General features: G+C 45.0%; 1 protein-coding gene across 12 annotated transcripts in view; it reads right to left on the minus strand.

Moving 5' to 3' along the window:
- The window catches only part of Wdfy3 (WD repeat and FYVE domain containing 3), a 239,263-nt gene that overhangs the window by 143,516 nt on the left and 70,674 nt on the right, over positions 1 to 25,073 (minus strand). For all 12 annotated transcript variants that reach the window (XM_006535220.4, NM_172882.3, XM_006535222.4 and 9 more), the window contains one exon: positions 4,911 to 5,121. In XM_006535220.4, the coding sequence (XP_006535283.1) occupies positions 4,911 to 5,090 (180 nt within the window). In that variant the 5' untranslated portion in view covers positions 5,091 to 5,121. The remainder of the gene's footprint in view (positions 1 to 4,910; positions 5,122 to 25,073) is intronic.

The following is a 25,073-nucleotide window of genomic DNA, read 5'->3' on the forward strand; positions in this document are numbered from 1 at the left end:
AATTTTGAAGACCCATGGTTGAAACTATATTCCGAACTTAAAGAAGCTAATGCCCTTGATTTTCTTAATGAATTAGGTGATTCAGTGCACAAAGCTTTCTACAAGATGGGGAAAAAATCGGAAAATGATTTTACTGGCTGGTTGCTCTTAGTATCTGTGGAAAAAATGATGAATGAAAGGAAGGAGTTGTGTGATAAAATCGAAAGGCTCCAGACACAAGTAAACGATCTAAAAGTTGCTAAGTGTGTCCTTGAGGAGAATCTTCTCTCTTGTAGCAATAGAGCTCAAGTTGCAGAAAATCAAACAGAAACTCTCATTGTAAGGTTGGCTGAACTACAGCGAAAATTCAAGTCTCAGCCTCAGAGTGTGTCGACAGTTAAAGTAAGGGCTCTAATTGGCAAAGAATGGGATCCTATAACATGGGACGGGGATGTGTGGGAAGACCATGTTGAAGCTGAGAATTTTGAATCTTCAGATTCTCAAGGGTTTGCCCCACCTGAGGAAGTAGTACCCTCAGCCCCACCCCTTGAAATAATGCCTTCGCCACATGAGGAAATTCTCCTCAGCTCAGTTTCTCTGACTCTTCTCTTTGTCCTCAGCACTTATACATAGTCGGCAGCCGAATTCCCAACAATTGTTCAGTCGCAGCTGTGAATGGAAGTCCAAGGATCTAGCAGTTACTCAGTCTCACGCAGCAAGCAGGCAAAGGAGCAAGAGCAAGAGCTAGAGCTAGACTCCCTTCTTCCAATGTCCTTATATTGTCTCCAGCAGAAGGTGTAGCCCAGATTAAAGGTGTGTTCCACCACACCTTTAATCCCAGATGAAAGGCATAGCCCAGATTAAAGGTGTGTTCCTTAAACTCGGAGATTCAATCTTCTGGAATCCATAGCCACTATGGCTCAAGATCTTCAAACCAAGATCCAGATAAGGATCTCCAAGCCTCCAGATAAGGGTCACTGGTGAGCCTTCCAATTCCGGATTGTAGTTCATTCCAAATATTGTCAAGTTGACAACCAGGAATAGCCACTACAATCCACCCCTTGTCAACTTGACACAAATAATATCTCGTGTTCACATGAAACAATAACAAGGTTGTAAATACGCCTAACATCATATAACTATCCCTCGTACAATCGCAAACGCATTAGTAAATTTACAATGGGCATTCATATTACTTTATAATCCTCGTTTCTGCAACTGGTTACGTGGCCTTAATTGGTATTTATAACTACCTTCCTCTACTACCCATTCTGTATTTCCTTCTCCTTCAGCCAGCACCTCAGCAGGTCTTGGCTCTTTTCCTGGAGGATTGACCCATACCTTCATTCCTGATGGGTCTGCGTCCTTTGTCATCCTGCTTGGATTAGGCTGTTGTAGTTTCCCATTGACTTTAATCACAGGACATGGTAGTACTAAGAGACGCCCTAAGGGATCTCCTACACTCCAGAGTAGCTCTGTTTTTCTGACTTCTATGACTACAGCTCACTGCTTATCCACCCACCTGTAACCTGACACCCTGCTCTTCCCTCCTTTGATCTAAGTTTATTGTCCTTTTTTTTAAATGATCAAGCCTGAATATTCCTAATCTTCAAAAAATAGTAATAATAATAAAACCCCCAAATCTCCTTATGTGCTGCCGGGTTTTTGCCTACTTGATACAAACTATAGTCATCTAGAGAGAGCACACCTCATCCATGCGGTGGTCCCTGGGTGTCTGTGGGGCACTGTCTTAATTAATCCTTGACGTGGGAGGATGGTTCCTCCCCCTGCTCCTGTGGGAGTTCCTCCACTGACTTCCCTCAGGGACCCACTATGATCTCACCTTTTGTTTCTCTAGCCTGACTCAGTACCTTCCTTGTCAAGACCTTCCAACTTCTTTCTCACACAAAATGCCCAACCTCAAGTGTTTTGTCATAGGGACACCAAGCTAACAGAACTTCTACCAGTATCTGTTGTTAGAATTTCTTTCAAACCCAGCAAAGCCTAGTATATTCCTTTCTTCTCCCATTCACTCCTCAAGCCACTGCCTTCTAGCTCCACTTCAGACTGTGTCTGCTTAGCCAGGTTAGCCTCTGGGCACACCTGGGAGGGCTGTTTGCTCAGGTTGGCCTCTGGGCACAGCTGTGAGGGCTGTTTGCTCAGGTTGGCCTCTGGGCACAGCTGTGAGGGCTGTCTGCTCAGGTTAGCCTCTGGGCACAGCTGTGAGGGCTGTTTGCTCAGGTTAGCCTCTGGGCACAGCTGTGAGGGCTGTCTGCTTAGGTTAGCCTCTGGGCACAGCTGTGAGGGCTGTTTGCTCAGGTTAGCCTCTGGGCACAGCTGTGAGAGCTGTTTGCTCAGGTTGGCCTCTGGGCACACCTGGGAGGGCTGTTTGCTCAGGTTGGCCTCTGGGCACACCTGGGAGAGCTGTTTGCTCAGGTTGGCCTCTGGGCACAGCTGTGAGGGCTGTCTGCTCAGGTTGGCCTCTGGGCACAGCTGGGAGGGCTGTCTGCTTAGGTTAGCCTCTGGGCACAGCTGTGAGGGCTGTCTGCTCAGGTTGGCCTCTGGGCACAGCTGTAAGAGCTGTTTGCTCAGGTTGGCCTCTGGGCACACCTGGGAGGGCTGTCTGCTCAGGTTGGCCTCTGGGCACACCTGGGAGAGCTGTTTGCTCAGGTTGGCCTCTGGGCACAGCTGTGAGGGCTGTCTGCTCAGGTTGGCCTCTGGGCACAGCTGGGAGGGCTGTCTGCTTAGGTTAGCCTCTGGGCACAGCTGGGAGGGCTGTCTGCTCAGGTTAGCCTCTGAGTGTGCCTGAGAGGGATTCTCTAGTTTCTACTGACTGAGGTAAAAAGACTCACCATAATTGAGCAGCACACAGGAAAGTGTGCAGAGCACTGAGTATTCATCTCCCCCTGCTTCCGACCATGGATGCAGTGTGATCGGTTTCCTCAAACTCCTGCCATTATAATCCCTGCACCACGACAGCCTGTGACTTTAAACTGTGAGCCAAAATGAACATTAAGTTTTCCTTAAGTTATGTTGATTGGGAAATGAGAAAAGTAACCACTTCAGGTGGATAAGCTTATTTCTACTTTACAACCCAGAAAATGAAGATGACTGCCTTGCTCCAAGTGCAATACACATCTGAAATCCTGACTCCAGCACAGACCAAAGACAAGGCAGTAATACAGAAAAACTGGAGATTAGGTAAAATCCTACCTACTGAATATGAACTATCACCCTCACTCCATCCACAACGTAGCTTCAAGAAAACACTTGTATCGAGCTGATAAAAACGCCTGCTTCCTAAGATAAGAGCACAGTCAAGAAATAAGCACTGTGGATATTATGACTGGGAGAGATCTCAACTGTGGAAGCCAGATAACCCAGCCACGCCATCTCAGCACGAGAGCTCCCAATTTACTATACACAAAATCTCCCAAGTATTTTCAGTATCTCATCCTTAAATATCAGCGCAGATTAGGGGAAAAGGACAGCCTGCAGTTTCCAGATGATAAGCCAACAGAGAGAATAATAGAGAGATGGAGTGAGTGAATCAGAAACTAAGGAGGGAAAGGACAGGAGACAGAGTGGAAGGGAAAGGAGATCTCGGAAGGGACAGAGTTGGGAGGAATGGAGTGAGAAATCATAGGCGTGTGTTAGAGAGATGGAGTCAGGAGGAAGAGAGAGAGAGAGAGAGAGAGAGAGAGGAGAAAGAAAAAAGGGGCCAGGAACACAGAGAGATCAGAGAGAAGGGGCTGAGAGGGGATGGGAATGGGGAGACAAGAAGAGGAGAGGGCAGGGAGGAAAAAGAAACTAAAGAGATTAGGGCGTTAGGGAGCAGGTCTGAAAGGGCAAAGGTGACACACCCCAAGATTCACTTTTGCAGGACACTGACTCCTCAGCCAGGGCCAATACACACTGAGGATCATTAGGCACAACTGCATGGAGAAGGGGAGAGAGCAGTGTATGAGGCAGGGGGATTGAATGTATGAGGCAGGGGGCCTGGAATGTGTGAAGCAGGGGGACTGGAGTGTGTGAGGCAGGGGGATTGAATGTGTGAGGCAGGGGGGCTGGAATGTGTGAAGCAAGGGGACTGGAGTGTGTGAGGCAGGGGGACTGGAGTGTTTGAGGCAGGGGGATGGAGTGTATTGTGGTTGGAAGGGGCAGGAAGCAGGTTCTCACAATGAGAAAAGGGCAGGCAGGACAGTGCGATAAAAACCTGTGTTAAGAGCTCCATGACAGCAGCATTAGTGGACAACAGCAGAAGCCCCAAGCCCACCACAGAGCTCCTAAACTTCTCAAAGCTACATGCCTGCAAACCTTTGGTCCATACCAAGAAGTCATTTTAAAAATGGTTTAAAAACCCAGTAGCAACAAAATCATTTTGTGCTGTAATAGCAATACATGAGTCTCTTTATATTCTCTGTAGATAGCAACTCTCCCCTTTTGTGATGTGCCAGAAAGCCAGCTGAACAGAGCACACTGTAGTGGCATTTCCTTTGAGATGGTCTCGCTATATAGCCCAGGCTAGCCCAGTTCTACCTGCCTTCTGAGTGCCAAGGTTAAAGGCGGCACTGCCATGCCACCTGTGACAACTTCAAAGATTACTAAGGGCTTTGCAATTGCGCAACAGAGTAACACAGGACAACCGACAATCTTGCCTCTTCTAAAACCCAGTGTCAGGGCTGAAGAGTCAGCCTCTCTCACTACAGAAATGGAAAGGAAAACAAACACTTTGGAGCCGTGGCTCTCACTCTGTAGCGCAGGCTGACCGTGAGCCCCGCCCCTCCACCATCTTCTCAGTCTCTCCCTGGTGCCATGACTACAGATGCGTGCTCAACATCTGACTTACTGCAAACCCAGAAAGAAAACAGGTCCCATGTTATCGCCAGCAGTGGCCTCCTGGAAGGAATGCTGTGGCAAGCCAGACTTACCCTGTTAAACACTGGCAGCATCATGTATAGCTTCTCCTCCTGCTCCTTCTGGGTCATGTGCCTCGGAGGGTGGCACAGCTCGGTGAAGAGCCGGCGGAGGTGCATCAGGCCTAAGGCGTTGTCTTGCGGGCTGCACTCCTCCTGCCGAGGCCGCCCCATGATCCTCTTCACCATGTTCATCTTGGCTGGTGGGTGAAACACACTGCTGTTTCTGTAAGGAAAATGTCAAGACGTGAAGAGTCAACATGTCCCCGCCTTTGCCTCGACTAAGCCAGCATGTGAGAACTTTAAATAGTCCTATGACGGGCCAACAATCTGCCGCTTCTTTAGACGCAGAGAGGCAGGGTTGATGAGCCCCCAGAACAACCCTATGAACCACGCAACCTCAACTCCATACTGGTTCCCACAAAAGTTATATACAATACAATGGGGCAAGTAAAATCTGCTTCCCCAGTCATTTAATATCCAGTGCGAATCCTAAGGGGATCAGAAACCTTGCTACCCCGTGTGGCTCAACAGTTGAGTACATGCAGAAGGAACACAGCCAGGAAGTGAATCCTGACCTCCCACACCTACAATCAAACCCCACAAGCCTTCTAGTTTCAACTTGAAATTGTCTTGTTGCGAAGGACTCTGTGCATGTGATGAACCATCTGTTAGTCTGAAAACACACGAATCAAGTGGGATGATATCCCCTTACACGTCATAAATGTGAAAAGATTGATCATACAACTAAAGACCACTTTCTTAAACTGTGGTTGGAAACCTTTGTTAAGTCCCATTAACTCATCACAGTCATAGACATTTTAAAGAAATAGCAAAGAAGCCACTGGTGCGTGTGGTAAGGGTGGCCACTCTGCGATGATGTGTATTTTAGGTAAGGATGCATGCATGCGCACTGTGCAGTTATGTAACATGCATCCCTCACTGGACCCAAGGCAATAACTAACCACTGAGTGCAAGAGTCTGTGGACTCAATCATAATTTCAAAAAGCATCAACAGCCATTCGGTTATTTCCAACTGTGCCGGGAATTAGCTGATCTCAGACACAAAGCCAGGAAATCTAACAAAGGAAGTCAGGAAGGCTGGAAGAACATGATGGATCAGGACAATCTGGGTGAAACTAAGTTTCTTTTTAGTCTGCAAGCAAGTAGCCGTGCCTGCTTTTACTATGGCTGCCGTTACATGAACCTGTATGCTACCCCTCAGGAAAAGAAAGGCTGTGTCTGAGCAGGGATTTACCTACTATGTGACACTTGCTGGTTTCTTAAAACTTTGAGAACAAGGATCTGAAGCACCGTGCCCTAGAGAACTGTGTCTGGCCACAGGCTTGCACTTGGCACTCTATGTGCCCCAGCTCTGCCTTGGGTTGTTCTGCGTGTGTGTGGAGTCCCTACTGTGCAAAGCACAATCAGTATTATAGTCAAGGGCCCCACTGCAACAAAGAGCTCTTGGAGGCAGGCAAAAGGCTGAAAATACTTACCTACAAAGTAACAAAGAAAAATGAGCCCAGTTTAGGGATGTCCAATAAACTCATAAAAGTATAACTTAAGCCTGCCCAATGTTAGTAAAACGGTTTCAGCATATACATCCAAAAGGCCTACTGATGTGCCAGTATGTTATGGCCCTGAAAACCTCCAGGTCAGAAGTAAACGTGAAAGTGATCAGTAGGCATGCACACTGGGCCACTCACAAGCATCTGCAACCTCAGTGCCAAGGCATCTCATGGCCTCCTCTGGCCTCTGTAGGCACCTGCACACATGTGCTGCACTTAAAAATCACACAGGAGAGCACAAAAAAATTAATTAATCTTGTAAAAAAGGAGTGGGGGTGGGGTCATGCATGGTGAGGATCCTGTCCATCTATCCATTTAGCAAATGCTGATCATTCAATTGAGTGTTCCCACTTGTGTCATACTGCTGTGGAGTAGATGTCTAGAACTTTGTACCCTTGATCCACAGCTCCTCTACTTACCCCCCCCCCCACACACACACATACCCCCACCTCTGGTGACTGACTAGGCTGAGTTGTCACATAACTGAGAACATCTAGTATCTATATTTGCAAAGCCTCCTTAATTCACACTTAACATAAGGTATTCAAGGTTGATCCATATCAATTGCAAATTAAAGAAAGGGTTTCTGTATTCTTCTGTATTCTCTATGGCTCAGGACGGCTGAGTACTAGTCTACTGGGTATACATTCTTTTTTTCTGGGAGGGGGGCTTCGAGATGGGGTTTTTATATATAGCCCTGGCTGTCCTGGAACTCACTCTGTACACCAGGCTGGCCTCAAACTCAGAAATCCACCTGCCTCTGCCTCCCAAGTGCTGGGATTAAAGGCATGTACCACCAACCACTGCCTGGCCTGGGTATATATTCTTATGTCATTCTTTCTAATCCATTTACATATTGTATTAGTTACTATTCTATTGCTGTGAAGGGGCACCATGACCAAGGCAATTTTTTAAAATATTTATTTATTTATTTTTATGTATATGAGTACACTGTAGCTGTACAGATGGTTGTGAGCTACATGTGGTTGTTGGGAATTGTATTTAGGACCTCTGCTTGTTCCAGTCAACCCCACTCACTCCGGTCGTCCCACTTTCTCCAGTCAACTCTGCTTACTCAGTCCCTGCTAGCTCTGGCCCGAAGATTTGTTTATTGTTATACATAAGTACACTGTAGCTGTCTTGAGACGCACCAGAAGGGGGCGTCAGATCTCATTATGGGTGGTTGTGAGCCACCATATGGTAACTAGGATTTGAACTCAGGACCTTCGGAAGAGCAGTCAGTGCTCTTACCCACTAAACCATTTCATCAGCCCTCAGTTTATTTTTTTTTTTAATAAAAGCATTTAATTGGGGCTTGCTTAGAGTTTCATGTAAGCAAGCATTCGTCCATGATCATCCTAACAGGGAGCACAGCAGGCAGGGGCAGGAATAGCACTGGACCAGTAGCTGACAGCTTGCATCTTATCCACTAGACAGACACAGACAGACAGATGATATAGATAAATGACAGACAGACAGACAAGGAGGAAGGCAGTCAGAGAGACAGAGAGAAGGTGACTGACGGACAGACTGAGCTTGGTGCTGGCTTTTGAAACCTCAAAGCTCACTCCCAGTGACCCAGTCCTCCAAAGGCTTTATACTTCCTAAATAGTCCACCAACTGAGAATCAAACATCCATATATAGAAAGACGCCTACAGGGGCCAATTGCATTCAAACCACCACAGCAAGAGGCATGTGGATTGTTTCTCTATCTTGGCTATTGTGAATAACCCGAGGGTAAGCATGGCAATGGAGATATCTGAGATCAATGTCATTTCAATATCTAAGAAGTAGGATTGCAGGATCATTGCATGGCTCTAATTTTAGCATCTTAAGGTGCCTCTACAGTTTCTGCAATAGCTATATCAATTTCCATTCCTACCAACGGTGTACAAAGGCTGTCTTTCTATTTTTTTTCTACCTGGCCAACATTTCTTACATAACAGTCACCCGACCACTACAGGAGCAGCTCGTGGTTAGGGTTTGCATCTCACTGATGCCGGGATGCTAAGCACATTTTCATATAAACCTCACGCATTGCAATATATTCTTTTGAGAAGTATATGTCCAGACCACTGGCTCAGTTTTTATTTGGGTTATTTGGGAATTTACTACCAAGTCATTTGAGTCTCCTGTATGTTTGAGACCTAACCTCTTAACAGGTACAGGCACCGGGCAAGCGGCATTTCCTGCTGCCCATAGGTGGTCTTTTCATGCTGGCTGCTGCCCATAGGTGGTCTTTTCATGCTGGCTGCTGCCCATAGGTGGTCTTTTCATGCTGGCTGCTGCCCATAGGTGGTCTTTTCATGCTGGCTGCTGCCCATAGGTGGTCTTTTCATGCTGGCTGCTGCCCATAGGTGGTCTTTTCATGCTGGCTGCTGCCCATAGGTGGTCTTTTCATGCTGGCTGCTGCCCATAGGTGGTCTTTTCATGCTGGCTGCTGCCCATAGGTGGTCTTTTCATGCTGGCTGCTGCCTTTGCTCTGCAGAGAGGTTCACCTCTAATTCAGTCTTATCTGCTTTTGTTGACTTCTTGGTGCCAAAACCAACAATATTAATTCCTAAACCAATAGCAAGAAGCTTTCATTTGCTTTGCCCTACTCGCTGTTGGTTCTAGTTTAAACTCTTTTGACTTGGCTTTTACTTTAAAACACCGTGTAAAGTAAGAGTTTAATTTCAGTTTTCTGCACTTGGGTTTCCAGTTTTACCAAATCCACTTATTATAGGACCATCTTTGCCCACGGTGTGTACATCTGCTGAAGAAGGTGAATTTGACATGGGATATATTTGGGAACCAGAAAACAGAAAGCCTCCAGCTTTGTTATTTTCTTCTTCACCACTGCTGTAAAGGGTATCTCTATTAAGACTTTTGTTTGGTTATTTACTTCAGATCTTATCACGTTGAACATGAACCTCCAACTTCCAGTCGGCATCAGACTGTTTGTGCATCCTGCACAGCCTGGACACCAGTGCATGCTGTCACTGCTGCTGCTGCTGCTAGTACAGAGTTTTGTTCGTTCATTTGTTTATTCCTTTCTAGTTTTGTAGAGAATGCCACGTGGGTTTGGAAAGTGTGGGAACTGGTTCTTCAGGCGTTTTTACATGAATCTACCCAATCGCCAAGCATAGGATGTCTCTCCTCCACCTCTCAGCAGTGGCCAATAATACTAGTGTAGAAATCTTTTACAGTTACATTTGTCGCTATGAAGCATATCATTTATTCTGCTACTGGGAATGTAATTGTTTTTGTTCTCTAATGAAGTCTGCTAGGAGACAATGAATCACCTCTATTAGCAAAGGGGCAAAAATAAGGCTGGAGGGGAATTTAGGTTTTCAGCTAAAATCGAGTTCTGAAATACCAGATCTATTGTATCTATTTTAGAATAAACAATTCTTGGAAACTGTGATGGTTTGCATATGCTCAGCCCAGGCAGTGGCACTATTAGAATGTGTGGCCCAATTGGAATAGGTTTGTCACTGTGGGTGTGGGAAATAAGACCCTCACCCTCACCCTAGCTGCCTGGAAGTCAGTCTTCTGCTAGTAGCCTTCAGATGAAGATGTAGAACTCTCAGCTCCTCCTGCACCAAGCCTGCCTGGATGCTGCCATGTTCCCTCCTTGATAATAATGAACTGAACCTTTGAACCTATAAGCCTAATTAAATGTTGTCCTTATAAGAGATGCCTTGGTCGTGGTGTCTGTTCACAACAGTAAAACCCCAAGACAGGAACTGTAAGCTTAATGCTTATTTAACATAAAGAAATGATCAGAATCTGAAGTTTTTCCTAAAGATAAAGAAATTTTCACTTTGCTCAAAAACAACAACAACCAAACTCACAAGGCTACAGAGTAGGTGCTAACCCTTACCCCCAACACAGAGGCTGAGGCTAGAGGGTCCTGACAATCCCTGAACACAGTATGTCATGCTGAGAAACAGCTGCAGGAAAGATGAGAACTCCACAAAACCACGTGGGCTTAAGGCTCTCAACGCCCTGCATCTGAGCTTCACCTGTGACATCTCCACTCATGACTGTCTGCCTTTTCGTAAAATGCAGACAACATTTATATGATGTTCTAAGTGCATAACTGACATTCAATAAATATTTATCTTCTTCCATTACTTTGGTCATGAGACTTCATTCCTCTTTATAATTGTAGTTGTTTAATGAGGTAAAAAATAATATAAATCCTCAAGAATGTTAGAGTCTTGCAAAATGATGAAATGGACATATACATATATCTACACAAACATATATACACATAGATCCCCAATACTATCATTGCTACTCATAATAGATACAATAAAATATAATGCATGCTATATTAGATAGATGATAGGAAGACAGGATGAATGAATGAATGAATGAATGAATGAATGAATGAGGTAGTCAATGCTCAAGGGCAGATTTTATTGTTTGGTTTGGATACAGGGTCTCACCACTATACAAACTGCTCTACTGAGGTTTGCCTAGACTATACTCATGGCAAGCCTCCAGCCTCAGCTTGCTAGGAGCTGAGTGAGATTACAGGCCTGTGCCACCATGCCCAAATCGAGAGAATTATCAAGCAGAAGATTAGAGAAACATACAAGATACACAGCAGAAAGACAAACTATGCAATTACATTTTGGGAAGAATGTTAAAGGTTTAGGGGTTTTATTATAGTTATGAAAATTAATGTGTTTAACAGGCTTTCCAACACAAACCCAATTTTTCCCCACACAAGAGAAAAAGTGTTTGTACTACCCACAGGAGGGTATTTAAATATCAATGGGATAATGTGCCTTAATCCAGACAGTATTCCTTAATCTAACCTTTTATGTTAATGCCTGCAAACCACTTTACACTTCCCCTTCCAAAATCCTTTAAAAGGATTTTCATTATTTAAATTATGGAAGCACACAGCCCAAGGAATAGTCAGCACTTTGAATATACGTGCCCGGTCACCAGCTGCCTCCCAGAGGCGTTCTGAAAACTTCAAATGGCTGGGCTACCTTGTCCTTCATCTTAGGAGAAGATAAACAAACAAACAAACAAACAAACAAACAGATAAACCACAGCTTCATCAAGGACCCACGGTTCCTCCTTTTAATTTTTCTAGAGGGGAAAAAAAATCTAGTTTTTTCTTCCACACAAAGTGTAAGAAGCAAACTTTTAGAGGGTACTACAAAGCCCACGGAAGGTAACAATGTGACGTGTGAATTAGAAAATAACTACAGATAGACTTTAAAAAAATTCTACATTGGTAAGAGATCCTAATAGCCAGGATGACTGTCACTAAGACTATTCAGAGTATATGAAATTCTTACTAGGCATGGTGGCCACACTTTGAATCTCAGCACTCTAGAGGCAGTAGAAGGTAGATTTTTGTGAGTTCAAGGCTCCGCAGAGTATTAAGGACTAGATGGTGGTGGTGTTGTTGTTGTTGTTGTTGTTGTTGTTGTTGATGATGATGATGATGATGGAATTTCTGCCCTCTGAAGTCTGAGGTCTTTGCCTTTCAATGTCAGTCATTAGAAATGTAGCCCAATGTGAGATGTTCTAAAACCACCCATCTCCTTTATAGGACAAACTACTTAAGACCTATTTCCTAACATTCTCCAAACTCACCATCCCTTTAGTCCTTTAAGCTTTTCTCAGTAGAGAAAGCGTACAAACGAAACTCAGAACCGCCAGAGAGCACTCAGACTCGGCTCACAGCCATGAGCAGACACTATAGTCATCTCCACGCAAGCATCCTCCACCACCGCCTCCACGCAAGCATCCTCCACCACCGCCAGCTTAGGCTCCTGCTATCAGCGTAACCATGGCTGACAGACCTCAGAGGAGCATAGCATTTACCTTAATGAAGGTTAGCTGGTATTACTAATTAGTGTAATCCATTTACAATATGAAATAAATGCTTTTAGCCATACGCACAGTCACTGGCACACTCTAAAAGCAAGTGTTTATATATTGTATGGAAGGCTTGTGAAGATCTTTTACAGCTCAGGGCTTCTGTAGCCCTGGCTGCCTGGGAAACCGTGTATCCGAGATCACTCTGCTCAAGTACAGGGCAGAGTGTTCAGCTATAACCCTTCTGCACTCTCGCCTTAGACAATTTCCCAAAATTCCTTTCACCTTAGACATTTTCTCCGAATTAATACCCGCATGAGATCAACCACACTATTTCCCAACGTCCAAGTTTGCTGTTGGGCTAAGGTGCAGAAAATGCTACCATTCCTCACACAGTGTAAAATACATGTTTTGATGTGTGTGGTGGTGCGGACCTTTAATCCCAGCACTGGGAGGCAGACACAGGCACATCTCTGTGAGGTTGGCCTGATCAGCATAGACAGGGCCAGGCTTGGCAGAGTTACACAGAGAGGGCCTGTCTCAAAAAACAAAAGGTAATGTTATGATTAAAAAAAAAAATGAGTAAAATACCACGACATTAAGACATGCAAAACAGGGCTGGAGAGATGGCTCAGTGGTTAAGAGCACCGACTGCTCTTCCGAAGGTCCTGAGTTCAAATCCCAGCAACCACATGGTGGCTCACAACCATCTGTAATGAGATCTGAGGCCCTCTCCTGGTGCATCTGATGACAGCTACAGTGTACTTAGATATAATAGTAATAAATAAATCTTTTTAAAAAAAGACATGCAAAACAAGCAGAAAGAAGCATGCCTGTCTAAAAGAAATGTAAATAAACAACAAAGACAGAAAGAAATGAGCTAATAAAAAAACAGGTACAAAATACTTGGTTTAATCAAGTCTTAGCAACTAGAATATCTACAGAATTATTTTAATCAAAAACCCTAGACCAATATGTACCTGAAACAAAAACCAGCCAAACCAAACAGCTCACATCTCTAACCCCAGTACCTAAGGACTGTGGCTAGCTGGGCTGATTCAATCAAAACCACAAATCAATAAATTAAAATAACCAGCCATTGCAGGTAAGAAGAGTCCGTCATTGAACATGTATGGAGAACACCAGAGATGCAAAGAAAAACAAAAATCAAGCATCAGTTCACCAATTTGACAAAACTAAGAATGAACAAACTTAGTAACAACAGCAAACTGGAGACGCGCAGACACTGTTGATTAAAGCACTGCTGTCTTAGAGCCTCTGATGGTTCCCTGACTGCTTCCTCAGCTGGTAACGCATCCTTAAAGATCCTGCTCTGTAGGAATACATAGGTCACAAACATACCATACAAGGTGCAATGTGAAACTATGACCTTTGCGTTCTTAAGACTTTTAGCAGGGCCTCCATCACAGGCCGGGCTAGCTAGGCCTCACGCCCCGAGTTGTTGGTTTACAGGTATGTACCACCACAGGAACCCGATGGCTGGCAGTAGTAAGGTGTGGTGCGCACAACACAAAATCTACAGTTGTTAATTATTAGTGTTGAAAATTAGTAGCAGAAAAAAAAAACAGTTAAAGAAAAAAAAAGTAGAATTTATCAAAACACAAAAAGTCTTGAGATTCTGGCCTTTACACAGGAAGCCACTGCGTAAACAGGAAATATCCTTGGCCTTGGAGGACTGGGGTGAAGTCGGCTCGAGATCAGAAGCCTGAAGAGCCATAAGCCAGTGAAACCTTGGTGGGAACTAAGATGTGTTGCGTGAGCTGCTGCGTGAGCCACAGGGAAGAGCATCCAGCAGGAAGGGAGCGGCCCAGGTGTGTGCTCTCAGGACCAGCAGGTAAAACCCACCCAGGTCCACACACTGCAGACCTGGGTTTTGCTTTTGCCTTTCAGTAAGAAAAGGTCACACCTGGAATACTGCACACAGGAAGGCCATTTCTCCCCCAGGAGAAAGCCTTCCCTGGAGCCTTCTCAGGCCTGAAGGAAGGGTCTTTACCCAACCTCATCACCAATGATGTCCCGGGGCTTCAGAAGAAAGGAAAATAAAGGTAAGCCTAAAGAACTGAGTGAAAGCGGGAGAAAAGACAGCTGGGGGCGGGGGGGGGGGGGGGTGGCGACGATAAAGAACAAAGGAAATAAGAAAAGTTCCAGAGTACATGGTAAGGTAACTACAGTTGCTGGGCTATAATTGCTTGCATCCCTGTATCTTGATCAATAACAAGTCCTGCAGCTGTACAGACAGCATTTACAAGACACTTACAGGAAAGCAACAGCAAATATCGGTTGCAAAAATCCGAATGGATTGACAGTAGAGTTGGGGTGGGGGCACTTGCCTATAATCCCAGCGTTTGAGGAGCAAGAGGAGCCCCAGCAACTTGAGGCCACTCTCAACTATATACCCTGCACATAGACAGCAAGAGATGCCAAAAGGCATACCATTGTAACTGCAACCAGAAGGGAAAACGGAGAAACTAGATCAATTCCACACACAGCCATCATTAGAATTGGGGGGGGGGGGGGGTTGTTCCACATTGGCAGGACTCAGTTGACCACTTCTTAATGGGTGAAAGAAACAGCATGAGACAAACTCCACATGACCAAGAGAGAAAAGAGAAGGTCTGAGACCTCACTTCCTATAGGACTTGCATTTATTTTCTCTCTTGGTGCGAAACTTTAATCCCAGCATTCCAGAGGTGGAGGTGGGGTCATAAATTAAGAAGAGAGATTCCATGCTGGGACTGTAGGTGACGGAGCATTTGCCCAACATACCATTGCCATTGGTGAAGGTGCAGTCTCAGTTGCAATTGATGACCCAGGACTTGAAGGGGTCATGCAAAGGAGTTGAGGTTTGGCACCACGATGAGAGCCTATGAGAGGCTATCGGGGAAGCCTAGTTACAGCAGAAGACAGCAGTACTGGAGATGCCAGTACCATGAATGACCACCAAGAACAGCAGCAGCAGTGGAGTACAAGCAACTGGAGCCTAGAAGACACGGTGTGTGTGTGCTACAAAGGACAGAGCTGGAGAGGTGACCCAAGCCCTTGGAGGAGCCCAGAAGATTGTGAGTGGATCCCAGACATTGGACAGTTGGAGTTTGATTTTGCTTTTGATTGTGACTGTGCCCTGATATTTTTCCCTCTTGAAGGAAGAAAGTATTTTAGTGGAGCCCACAGTTAAGAGACTTTTAATTGTAAAAAGACTTTGAATTTTCTGGATTTGGCCCTGGATTTGCTCTACATTCCAAAAGATTTGGCCAAGGAGGTTAGCACGGACACAGGTTACTGGACAGTACTAGGAGCTGGGACCGTGGCTGATAGGAACTCTGACAATGGCACAGCACGCACGCCTTCTTCTCAGGTTCACTCACAACATTCACCAAGGCAGACCTCACAGTAGGCACGAAAAACTAGCTGTAGCAAGGTTCCAATCACAGAAATCAGACACAGCAAACCCAAAGACTTAAACCACTGAGGGAAAAAACAGCAAATACTGGAAATCAGATACCATGCACAGGAGTCAAGAGTTACTGAGGTCGGCTCAGGCAGCGACGAAGCCCAGTGGAACAGCACTTGCCTGCCATCAACAAGGCCGTGGGTCTGATCCCTCTTTCCCCAAATGACACCTGAACAGTGCATGGTTGCTGTCACATGGCTGTGATCCCAGCCCTCAGAAGTGAGTAGCAGAAAGATCAGAAGTTCACATCGTCCTGGGTTACATAGAGAGTTCGAGGTTAGCCTGGACTATAAGAGACCCTGTTCCCAAAGCCAAAATCAAACAGAAAGTTTGTACCTGAATGCCCAGCACTCCTAAGGTAGAATCAGGATGAGCCAGGTCCCAGGTCAGCCTGAGCTATGTGGTATGTATGTATCCTGCCTCAAACAAACAAAAAAACAAAACAAAACAAAACCAAAACCAGAAAGCAACAAAACCAAAGCCTGGTCCTTTGAACTGATTAATAATATGAAACTACACCCCATGACTCTAGCACTGCTATCTGTTGGCATCCCACAACAGTATCCTGTCAGTGTCCCTCATGGCTGCTGCTCTATCCTTTCAGTAGCCCAGCAGACACCACAACACGTTCTCTATTCCCGAGAATACAATAAAACAAATCACTAATTATTCGAGTTCTCCGACTCCCTAGACTCACTGATTCTATTGCGCCCTCATCTCTCAGCAGCTTGCAATTCAAATTCTCCAGGGAGGGGGTCCCCCAACCCTTGAAGATGCATGCGTGGGGTAGGTTGTTTTCTCTTCCAAGAATGTGCGCTCCTCAGCTTTGCCAACCAGCAAAGTGCGCAACCTTGAGGTCACTGTCTCAGGGCTGAGTGGTTCCCAGCCTTGAGGTCACCTTCAAGAGCAGGACTTAGTATAGAGCAACATTCCTGGGGAAAAGACACACCGCTTGCCAGCAGGATGGATGATTGGACCTCCAGTAACTGCAGAGAGGGTGTTATGCTGCAAGGTGCCAGCTTGGCTTGGACTATCTGGGCCCTGACTAGTTATATTCTGTAAATCTTTGGAATACACAGACCATTAACCCATCCAACCAAAAGCCTAAAGAATGCCACAGGCAGCCCCTGAGCTGCTGGGATCCCTCCTCTCCTGTGAGCTCTGCCTTAGTTCACAGCCTAAGTGATAGGCACACAAGGCTCTCTGGTCTGTTACTTTGTTACCACTTCAGAACTCGGAATCCGTGTTCCTAGGTCATGGCCGCTCAAACTTGGCTCCAGAATAAACTGGCATAGGCAAGAATACAGCAAGTAGCAACTATTATTAAATTATCTATTTATGATACATTTACTAACAAATGGATCTATGCTCATGAATCTAATAATTTCCTCAGTGGTGGGAACCAAACTTACTCAGGTTTGTATTGATAGTCTCTGATGGGCGACTACATTATAAGATAAACAAAATGTCATTTGCCTAGTAAGTGGCAAAATCAGATTTTTTTTTCTTCTCTCAAGTTATGAGGACCTCTGCATGGGCCAGATTTATTGTTCCTCAAAAAGTTAAGTATTATAGCATGTAATTTTTTTTAAACTCATAATATATGTATCCTGCTTCTTACCAAATGGATAAACCTTCACAAAACCCCTTAACTGCAGAACAAACTCTGAGTTAAGCTTCTGTCTAAGCGGAAAAGGAGTTGCTGAGAAAAGACTTCCCTATCTGAATTATCAGGATCCCTCACTGATGTGTGACTTCCCTCACATCTGACTGGGGTCTCCAAATCCTCACTTCCTCTCAGGGGTCGAGTGCACCCTGAAAATGAAGAGCAGAAGATGGCTGCTCTGTAGGTGAGCGGCCACCCTAAGGGTCCTTATTGTGTGGCCCTTGCACAGGGGGCAGGGCTGTCACATCCCAGGACTTGCTGCTCTGTGTCACTAATGAGCTCAGCTGTGCCTCTTTAGGGAGAGCCTCCCCGATCCTCCCCCACTCAAGGAGTCCCTCCTCCCCCCAACCCTCCCAGGCTCACAGGGAGTCACTCTCTTGTCCCCATAGTGTACTGTGGAATTGCGACTCTGTCTTTTTCCAACACCAGATCAAAAATAGCATCTGGAGCAAGAGGCAAAGGTGACGATTCCCCATTCAACTTTTTTTGCCCAGTACGGAGGACCCGGGATGGAAGCATGCATTGCAACCTGAGCTTTCTACACAGAGACTTTCTTCTGCTTGAAATGAAAGCTAAAAAATTTTAACTGGCTGCCATGGATACCTGATTTTCCGGACACCCAGGAGTTTCCTAATTCTAAAGCAGTAATGAGCACACGGCCACAGAAATACCCACCGTCACTGGCTTCCCCTCTGCTTTCGACACCAGTATATTAGACACCAGGGATAATAAAACTTGTTTTTAAAGAGTCTCCGCTATATAAGATGGACTCAAACTCATGATCCTCCTGCCTCATACACTCTCCTGAGTGCTGGAAGGGAAAAAATAACAACGAAGAAATAGTCATTATGTTCAGGGTAAAAATAATATTAAACAAAGCTCAGCTTTGTCAAAATTAAAAGCCACTGTACATCCAAATCAACGAAAGAAACATAAACTAATAGCACACAAGTTCCAAACTGGGGAAGAGGGAATAACCTGTGATTTCTAAATAAATAGAAAAGCACGAGATCCAAAACATACAAAGAGCACCTTCTAATCAATGACAGAAAAGCAAATAAACACCACCCTAAACGTGAGCAAAGCACAAGTATACTTTCACAGAAAAAAATAAATAAATGACCAACTACAAAATTAGGAAGGCTGCACAACCTGGTTAATAGTAAAGGAAATGCAACTTTAAAAAAAAGACTTATTTATTTATGTGTATGAGTACACACTGCAGCTGTGCAGACAGTTGTGAGCCTTCATCTGGTTGTTGGGAATTGAATTTAGGACCTCTGTTCACTCCAGTTGGCCCCGCTCCCTCAGGCTCAAAGATTTATTTATTATAAATAAGTACACGGTAGCTGTCTTCAGACGTACCAGAAGAGGGCGTCAGATGGTGGTTATGAGCCACCATTCGGTTTCTGGGATTTGAACTCAGGACCTTTGGAAGAGCAGTCAGTGCTCTTACCCACTGAGCCATCTCTCCAGCCCCCGGAAATTCAACTTAATAAAACAAATTTATAGTGAGCCAAAATATCTTCTTCACATTATATATAAAGTGGATAAGGCCTCAGCTAGCCAAAGTTACCTCCACCCTCATCCCTAGGATACACGGTGGCTTACATGGCAAAAAGGACTTGGCACATGTGCTTGTTGTTGTTGTTTTAACTTTATTTTTACTTTATGTCTTTAAGTGTTTTTATCTGCCTGTATGTAAATGTACCATGTGTGTAGTGCCCTTGGGGGCCAGGAGAGGGCGATAGAGCCCCCTCCCTATGGCCCCAGGAACAGAAGTTATAGTCAGCTGAGAGCAAGTGCTCATGACTGCATTTGATCCCAGCAGACTGGTTGGTCTCTATGAGTTCAAGGCCAGCCTAGTCTACATTGTTGAGATCTGCCCAAAAAATAATAAATAAGCCAGGACTACATAATGAGGCCAGCTTCCAAAATAAATCAAAAGGGCTTAAATGTATGACAAAGTCAGGCTGTGACTGCGGAGATGGCATCAGGGACATGCAGCCATGAGCCTGGAATGTGGCAGCCCAGGGAGAGGGAGAGGAAGGGCCTTGCATCACTAAACCCTGACACCTTCTGAAGGAGCACAGCTCCCGGACGCCCCATTTGTGCTGTCAGACCAATTTCTGACTTCTGACCTCAGTACCCAAAGATAAAAACTCTGTGTCGCCACTTGCCACTTAAGACCAAGGAAACTGCCTGGCAATGGGAACCTAACACAAAACCATAAGTTCAACCTGACATTAGGCTGGTTTAGCTGTGACACTGAACATGGGCACGTCACCTCATCCAGCAGCTCTGCTCCCAGGCACATGCCCAGAGGCCCTCTTTCATGTGCACAGCATGTGTGGGAGAAGGAACATCCATAGGGGATAATCTGTGATTTACTACACAGTTAAGTATATAAAAACAGTAAGAGCAGAAAGTTGAAAAACAATGCTCCGTTATACCACTTTTTGAAATAAAACTTGACATCCCTATGTACACATTCCTGTTAACGCACTACTTGTGAGGCTGTGTGAGTCTACAATGTACTCTGTCCATTTTGTTCATATCCAATACACATGGAAAGCAGAGGAAGAAATAAGCAGGAGAGTGGGTGGCTCCCAGGAGACGGGAGGCGTGGCTTCCTGCTCCCAGGAGACGGGGCCATGGCTTCCTGAACCACACAGGGACACATACGTGCTGGTACTTGTTTGTGCTTTCCAGTTTTATTTTTCCAGTTTAGTCCCATGTCCATGTTTTCATATCATGAAACATTTTGCAATTTATAAACCTTGAAAACGTTTGCATCGCGTGTATCAGAGTTGCTAGACATTGCATGATACATTTTATTGCCTCTCTCCATCTCAGTCTTCGGACACTCGCAGATCTCCGGTGATCACAGAATTCATTGATGTTTATTGGTAGTAAAAAATATGTAAAATAAATATATTTACTGTGCGGGTACACCCACAAAACAGTTTTATTGAACTTTAATTAAAATGCCATTCTTGAGATCATAAAGTAAAAGGCTTTATTTTTTTTTATTATTATTTATTTTTGTTTTTCGAGACAGGGTTTCTCTCTATAGCCCTGGCTGTCCTGGAACTCACGTTGTAGACCAGGCTGGCCTCGAACTCAGAAATCTGCCTGCCTCTGCCTCCCAAGTGCTGGGATTAAAGGCGTGTGCCATCACTGCCTGGCAAGTAAAAGACTCGTAAGACCAGTTTATCAGCTGCTCTCTGTGTGATGCGTAGATACAGCAGGCTCTGTAATTACGAAAGGAATCACGGGAGAACACGCCTGCCTCATGCAATCTGCATGGCTACCCGAGAAAAGGAGCTTCAGCAATGGGAAGTGACTTTGCCCGCTCCTTACTAAGTATGGAACTAAGCGCTGAATTCAACCTTCCACAGCGATGCTCTGTGAGGACGCCCGATGACGCACCTGCCTGCAGGTCTGCTGTTGTGTGGCTTCACACCCACTTAGACAAAATCAGACAGTGTTCATTGCTGGTGGAAGTACACTCTGCACACACCGCGCCTTTCCATCAACATGTGCTGGTAACTGACAGCAAATAGCCCAGTCTGATCCCCGAGGCCATTTCTCAACCTACCAAGAGGTCAGTAAAAGTGTCTTGGGACTTCGGAGGGGGATTTCCAGTGAACATGTGACTACGCCTGCTTTAAAATATACTTCATGTCAATCAGTGACCTGTGGGCTATTCTCATTTACATCCCAGCCTTAAATGTTGGCACAGTCTCCTACACACTGAGGATGCCCTTTTTGTGGATGCAGGCGAGCACAGGTGTCTCCCTGTCCTGGGCCATTCAAGTTTTGAGACAGGGTTCTTAAATGAACCTGAAGCTCCTTCAGCTATGCTGGAATCTGCTCCCCAGCCCCTGGATTCTGGGGTGTATGCTGTAGTACCCAGCTTGTACCTGGGTCCTGGGAGCTGAACTTGGGTTCTCCTGCCTGAGCAGCAAACACCTCACTGATGAATCCATCTCCCTCGCACTGAACACGTTATCTTAACAAGAGTGTGAAACAGGCCAGGGCTGGAGAAGGCAAGGGATATTCCTGCGGACAGTAAAGACTTTTTCCTGTAAATTCTCCACCAAAATTATTTTAAATATACCATCTTCTATTTAGTCATGTAGCGGGGACACGTGGGTGGGAAAGATTAGGTCCTATGAAGCCACAAGGAAACACTTTTAAATACCCGCGGCATTACTGACGACAAAGCAGATACAAACGGCCCTTATCACTAGATCAGATAGCATATCAGAATTATTAACTCTCCTGGTTCAGCAACAGGATTTAAACAATAAAGTTCACCAACACAAACGGAATAAAAACTGCATCTTCAGTCTCATGTGTGGGGAGCGAGGGCTGGACTCACTGACAGGTCTGAGGGATGAACCCTAGAGAGCAGAGCTGGGGACCGGGGGAAAGGGTATAAAATTGATACCTCTGACCCTGAAGCATTATAGGAACACAAGACTGGCCTCCACAGATAGCTATGTGTGAATTACATCACTTCACTGTTGGTCACATGAGGCCATTTTGAAAACCACCTTTGGGGAAGACTGAGAGGGAAATCCCCGGTCCCTTTCCCCCTAATTTTCTTCTTCCTTTTCTTCCGCTTCTTCTTCTTTTTCTTTTTTTAAAATTTGTAGACAGGGTCTCACTATATAGCCCTGGATGTCCCAGAAGTAGTTATGTAGACCAGGCTGGCCTTAAACTCACAGAGACCCTCCTGCCGCTAGCCTTCCAAGTGCTAGGATTAAAAAGTGTTTAACAGGGGCTGATGAGATGGCTCAGTGGTTAAGAGCACTGACTGCTCTTGCAAAGGTCCTGAGTTCAATTCCCAGCAACCACATGGTGGCTCACAACCATCTGTAATGGAATCCTATGCCCTCTTCTGGTGTGTCTGAAGACAGCTACCATGTACTCAAATATACATAAAATAAAGAAATCTTTAAAAAAAAAGTATAACAAAGGCTGTTTGTGTCTGAGGTGTTGCTAGTGACGCTGCCTGCATTTAAAGCATTTGAGGCTTCACAGGACTTACTTCTTCCCATTCATGCATCCTTGCTAAACGACTAAATAGATGACATATGTCTTTAAAATAATTTTGGATTTGCAGGGGAAAATGCTTACAGAGAATTCCTTGCCTCATTCACTCCTCCAGACCTCGTCTGTTCCACACATGTTACAATAACCCATTCAGTGCCGGGGAGACAGACTATACAGCGAGGTGCTTCCTGCTCAGGGAGATGTGGGATTTCATCAGCCAGCCAGGCTGTGTTCTCAAAACTCATGTGACAGAGCCACTCCTTTAAAGGCATTGCACATTGTTCTTGCAATATCTGAATCAGCTCAATATATCTTCTTCTAGCGGCCCATCTTCCTCTCGGAAGGAAGGACAGACACTGTGCCATAAAATACATGAATAGTTCCTTAAAATTCTCCTCTGGTGGAGGAGGACTGAGTGTTTGAAAACACTCTATAACAATGTCAGGCATCATGGGCTGAAACCCTGATGATGTCTGGACGATGTCTCCTCAGGCTGAAGGGTGGCACAAGCCCTGCTGGTCTCTTCTCCTACTGGACAACAGCTCACACAGAGCTGGGAAGGGAACAAAGACACACCTAAAACAGGTTAAACATGTCTGCTAGAGTCAGCACTTGACCATTAAAACCAAATAATAATCTACTACTATGTGCACTTCCTGTCTAAAGGCTTAAACAGAAAACTCAGGCCGTGAAGGATATAACTTTTCTCCTCATCACCTAACTTCCCTTGGGAAGTAACAGACTCTTAAGGTCACAATACAGTATCAGTGCACGCCCGTAGTGCCTCATGTCAGATACATGTTAACACATGCTAGAGATGATGACAGTTTGTACTGAACATACTAAAAACAACGATACAGGACAGCAGCATGAAAGGCTTGGACTTCACTACTCACACTTGGGGTCAACAAAGCACGCCATGGAAAGTAGCTTTTACACAGTGCGCACTCAGCAGCATCTCGAGGAGGGAAGTCAGACCTCAGTGGCTGTGTCCCCCTGTCCCCCCCCCACTTGGTTTGCATCTTCGTATAACTATCTGGTTTGATTACCAGGTTTTGACAGGGGCTGTTTCCATTCTAACACATACCTAACTTAACTGTCAAGTTTCCTGAACACTGCATCTTCTGAGCTTCTCAGTATGTGGACAAGAGTTTAACCTTGTAGCGGGTACTCTGACTTTTTAAAAGATACATACTGAAAATACAATCAGTGTCTTTAAGTACAATTATATATTACTTATTCGGTTTCTTTAAATTTAAAAAAAATTGGTTTTCAACTTAAAGTGGTGTGATCTACAATTCTTTACAAGTTTGAAATATACAGATGGCTCAGCAGGTTAAGACACCAAATGACCTGAGTTCAATCCCTGGGGTCTAGAAGGAAAGAACCGGCTCCTACAGGTTGTCCTCTGACTTGCACGCATGCGTGTGTACGTGCACACGCGCACACACATACACACACTAATAAAAGCTTAAATAACTACACAGATGGTTTCTGTCTTAGGATGGTTTGGATAACAATTCTTCAACAATGCAATGGCACAAAGGGAGATGCAGCAGGGGCTGTACTACAGACTGTACATCTGACTTTTCTAGGACTAGCCATGTGGAACTGTATTCTAGGACTAGCCATGTGGAACTGTATTCTAGGCAGTGACAGCCAGCCGCAGTTCTCAGTCATCCACCATACAAAGGCAACCGTGATGAGCTGCAGTCCAGCCTGTCGCCAAGGTAGGATTCTCAGTGTGCTGGGGATAGTCTGTGCTTTTAAAATCCATAGTGTTTTCTGTTTTACCGGGGTTTTGGTTGTTGGTTTGGTGTTGTTTGTGGACATACGCTATAATAAATCAAGGAGCCACTGTAATGAAGTCTAACTGCTTCCTAGTCTCTTATCTTTTTTTTTTTAAAAAAAAAAAAAAAAAACATTAAACTTTACCTTCTGGAGAAATCAGGTTTTGAAGTTAAATAAGTTGGAAAGAATACTGTGAACCAACTGAAATGGGGGAACACGACAGAACAAGATAGCTGAATGATCTAAACCGGGCAGCAACCAGACACTACAAATAGTTCCCAAATCAGCAAACTACAGCAATCTAACGAAGAAAGGCAAATTATGAAACACACCAGGATGCTTCAATGACGTCGTCACCAGGAGGTACAGATAAAACAAGGAAATGCTACAAAATGCCAGTTACATTAGTATCAGTCAGAAAGCTGGGAATGACCATGTGGAGAGGCTCCAGGCTTCGAGGACACACCAGCAGAGGGCTCCAGGGGCACTCCTGCATCTCGAGGCCTCTGCTTCGAACTGTGCTCAAAGAAATGCCCACAGCATGGTTCTCACACAGGACTTCACTGTGCTATCTTCAGATGCCGGGGCCTTGAAGGCTACACGGAAAGCATCACCACTGAGAACATGCACAGGCAGAGAGTAGGAGGCAGACACCTCAGTGGGGAAGGGAGTCGGCTACCAAGTGTCACCTGAGTTTGATATCTGGTACTCACATGATCAAAGTAAAGAACCTGTTTCTATTTATCTGCTTACCTTCATGAGAACACACAAATGCACACAT

This window comes from Mus musculus, chromosome 5, assembly GCF_000001635.26.
Source record: "Mus musculus strain C57BL/6J chromosome 5, GRCm38.p6 C57BL/6J".
Taxonomy (NCBI): Eukaryota; Metazoa; Chordata; class Mammalia; order Rodentia; family Muridae; genus Mus; species Mus musculus.